Raw genomic sequence first — 3,250 nt, 5'->3', positions numbered from 1 at the left:
CCGCTTTGAGTTTTTTTCTTTTATTTTGATTTTAGAAAGTATGCATATGTTCCCGCTGAAATAGTGTTTTAATTTCGTCGGATTTAAAAGCATAGCCATTGTCCAGATTGAGAAACCCATTTACGTGTAAATCTTGGAGATATGTATTTTGAATTACGAATAGAAGAACTCATTGAAAGCGTGTATTTTTTTATTATCTTAATATCAAAACAAAACGTCAACACGTGATATATTTAAATGGAACACAACATGATTTAGAAAAATGCTTACAGACTTTTATTAAATATTTGAATTCTTAGTATATTTTAATTATTCGTTATATCAATAAACAAATAAGGGCATGCGATTTCCATACCTTAAACTTAATATACTCAATCAAACTACGTAAAATGAAATTAGTCGTTATTCTTGTCTCATGTGAATAAAAATTATTGTGGGACTTTTAAACAACACGTAATACAGAAGTATCGTTCTGAGAAAACCGAGTGGTATTAATATATGTAGATCTCTATTAACATGATTTTTGTTCATTAATACAGTTCTTTTTTAGCGGAACGGCGAAACTAAATGTGTGGAAAGGCGAAAAATGGTTGAAAACTAACAAGTAAAAACGAGATAAAATTATAAAAAGAAAACCAGTTCACACAGATAGACAACTGAAAAAATAACATGTACGATATTTCGTATAAAGTATTCAAACAACGCATGAAAGTAAAAGTAAAACTTCGAAGCAGACAATGACGAAAAAAATAAGAAGAAGGAAGAAGTCAAAATATGAGTGTGTTACCTAAACCAACAGTCAATTCATTTTGCGTTCGTTTGTACAGGTTACAACAATTTAACGATAAGAAACGTATTATTCGTCTATTTAATCCATTTTGCACCAAATGGACGAAAAACAACATAAATTATTTTGAATTTTGAAATTGTAAACCATTAAACGGATGTATGTTCTAGAGCGCGTATGACGTCATAACGGTGACGTCATCATAGTTTCTTTTGGTCCGCTCCCACCATCAATCCTACCAGGCAGCCCACGTTCATGAAGATTGTCACCGCTAGAAATACGACAAACACGAATCTGTCCAGGACAATGGCTACCTCCTTCCAGGTCATATCGGCCTCTTCGTCAAAGCTATCGGTGACTGGCTGGTTTCCTTTTGTTGGTGCAACCTGGGCCGTTGAAGGTTTCCCTCTCCTTCGTAGAACGCGGTTGATAAGGCGACGTTTGGACGAGCAGATGCAGCAAGCGGCGAACTTCAGAAAGTGCAGAACGCAACCTTCGGAGCCGGACTTCGATTGATTGACGTCTCCTTCCGTATTGTAGACCATCCACAGCATTATGGTCATCAGTATACCCACTGCAGCCAGGACGGTGACTATGCCCAGGTACATACCTGCAAAAAACGACTTAGTAGGACCAGGACCCGACGACTTCAACAATTTGCACTCTCAGAAACAGTTATAGATTAAATAATTCAAAATAGCCATTACAAATGCTCGTAACTTTTGAAATTTGATTGCTACTAATGTCTACTGATTTTGTATTGAAAACAATATTGGGCCTAAAATGTTTTTTCCACAAATTTCGTTCAATGAAAAACGTCTTTTTCTCTAATCACCTCATCCAACACATTATGTTGATCGCATCCAGTTATATATGGGCCGTGCTCTGTGTTAAGGGGGCTTAATGCATGTGCGTAAAGTGTCGTCCCAGATTAGCATGTGCAGTCCGCACAGGCTAATCAGGGACGACACTTTCCGCTTTTATGGTATATTTCGTTTACCGAAAGTCTTTTCTTAGCAAAAATCCAGTTCAGGTGGAAAGTTTCGTCGCTGATTAGCCTGTGCGTACTGCACAGGCTAATCTATGACGACACGTTTTGCACAAGCATTACACTCCCTTTCTACAGAGCATATTGAAAATTTCGCATGCTTTGAATTGCTACCTCAAGTTTCAAGTGAACATGCAGTTAAATACAGCGTGTTCTAAATAGCAACTTCAAGTTTCGAATTAGAATAAAGTAATATCTTCCTTGATTTCAGCTGTTATCTTAAGTCTAACAATGAGAATATAGAAAAATCGAATGTGTTCTCATAAGTAATTGCTACGTATACCTAAAACGGAAACTGTGATAGATGTTGGCGGAAGCGAGTCAGCAGTGATGGTAAGAAGCACAGCAAGTGACAGAAACACCGTGAGAATGTAGGAGAGCTTCTCGCCAGATTCAAACGGCACGATGAATGTGAATGCGACAAGAAATGTCGTCACAACCACCGGCATGATCACGTTCAGGTTGTAAAATGCGGTCCGCCGCTCTGAAAAAGGATTAAACGTCACATATATAATTCTCGTTCAAGAAGAGACTGGGCTTATTGTAAATGCGTAAAGCATCGTTCCATATTAGCCTGTACAGTGAATAGTTTCCTGCGCGAAAGTGCATGGTAAAGAGGTTTTGGGAGATACGATTTGCATTAATTTACTGCAATATAGTAAAATTATAATACGAGTTTAAAATGGAAGAAAATATTTTCTAAACTTTACTAAATCAACCGTTTCGCATCAAATAATTGTGCCTATTCGAACATACTGATATAAATCCAGAACTCGAGTTGTGGAAATACTCGAGTCGTTCCGTCTGCCTGTGTCTCTGTCAGCTCCGACGATATGCTCTCCGTCTTAGTGACTATCCATTCTCCGTGTGCTCTAGGGGAACATAATTTGGGATTATGGGTACGGAACAAGCACACCGCGACATTCAAACAGAAAGTAAATTTAAATATAGTTCTCATGCATTGCTAAAATGTCATTTCATCTTGCTGCCTAAATGTGTAACACGTCTAATACCAACCGTCTAATGTAGCACAGCCACTTACTCAATGTCGTCAAGGTTTATTGCCTTATCTTGGAACGCTAGATCCACTTCTGTCTTCAGGTAACCCCACCCGACTATTATTATGGCGCACTTCTGCTGGTCGTACGGGTAGTAAGTGATGTCAACCTATAACCAGAAGAGACGAATTAAAGACCCATCTACACCACTTCACAGCGTGTGCTTTTTCGACTAAAAGTAGTATTGCATACTGTTATGACCAAACATCAACAGCGTTATTTAAAGCGAGAATGTTACGTACATAAATATTTATTGTATCTGGAAAATGTACGAACTATGTGACCTTTCAGGTGAAAAAGATGAAATGTAAGCCCAAAACGGTAAGATTTACCGCGGCTTTCAGGAATTCGCCAAAG

General features: G+C 38.0%; 1 protein-coding gene across 1 annotated transcript in view; it reads right to left on the bottom strand.

The window, feature by feature from the left end:
- Nucleotides 1-348: 348 nt before the first annotated feature.
- Nucleotides 349-3,250, bottom strand: part of LOC127878485 (neuronal acetylcholine receptor subunit alpha-2-like) — a 29,204-nt gene continuing 26,302 nt past the window's right edge. Inside the window, exons 7-10 of the mRNA XM_052425012.1 lie at nucleotides 2,878-3,002; nucleotides 2,592-2,707; nucleotides 2,119-2,319; nucleotides 349-1,397 (exon numbers count right to left, since the gene is read on the bottom strand). Of these exons, the coding sequence (XP_052280972.1) occupies nucleotides 988-1,397; nucleotides 2,119-2,319; nucleotides 2,592-2,707; nucleotides 2,878-3,002 (852 nt within the window). The 3' untranslated portion in view covers nucleotides 349-987. The remainder of the gene's footprint in view (nucleotides 1,398-2,118; nucleotides 2,320-2,591; nucleotides 2,708-2,877; nucleotides 3,003-3,250) is intronic.

Source organism: Dreissena polymorpha, chromosome 4 (genome assembly GCF_020536995.1).
Source record: "Dreissena polymorpha isolate Duluth1 chromosome 4, UMN_Dpol_1.0, whole genome shotgun sequence".
Taxonomy (NCBI): domain Eukaryota; kingdom Metazoa; phylum Mollusca; class Bivalvia; order Myida; family Dreissenidae; genus Dreissena; species Dreissena polymorpha.
The sequence above is the reverse complement of the archived record's forward strand: the minus strand, read 5'-3'. Positions and strand labels throughout refer to the sequence as shown.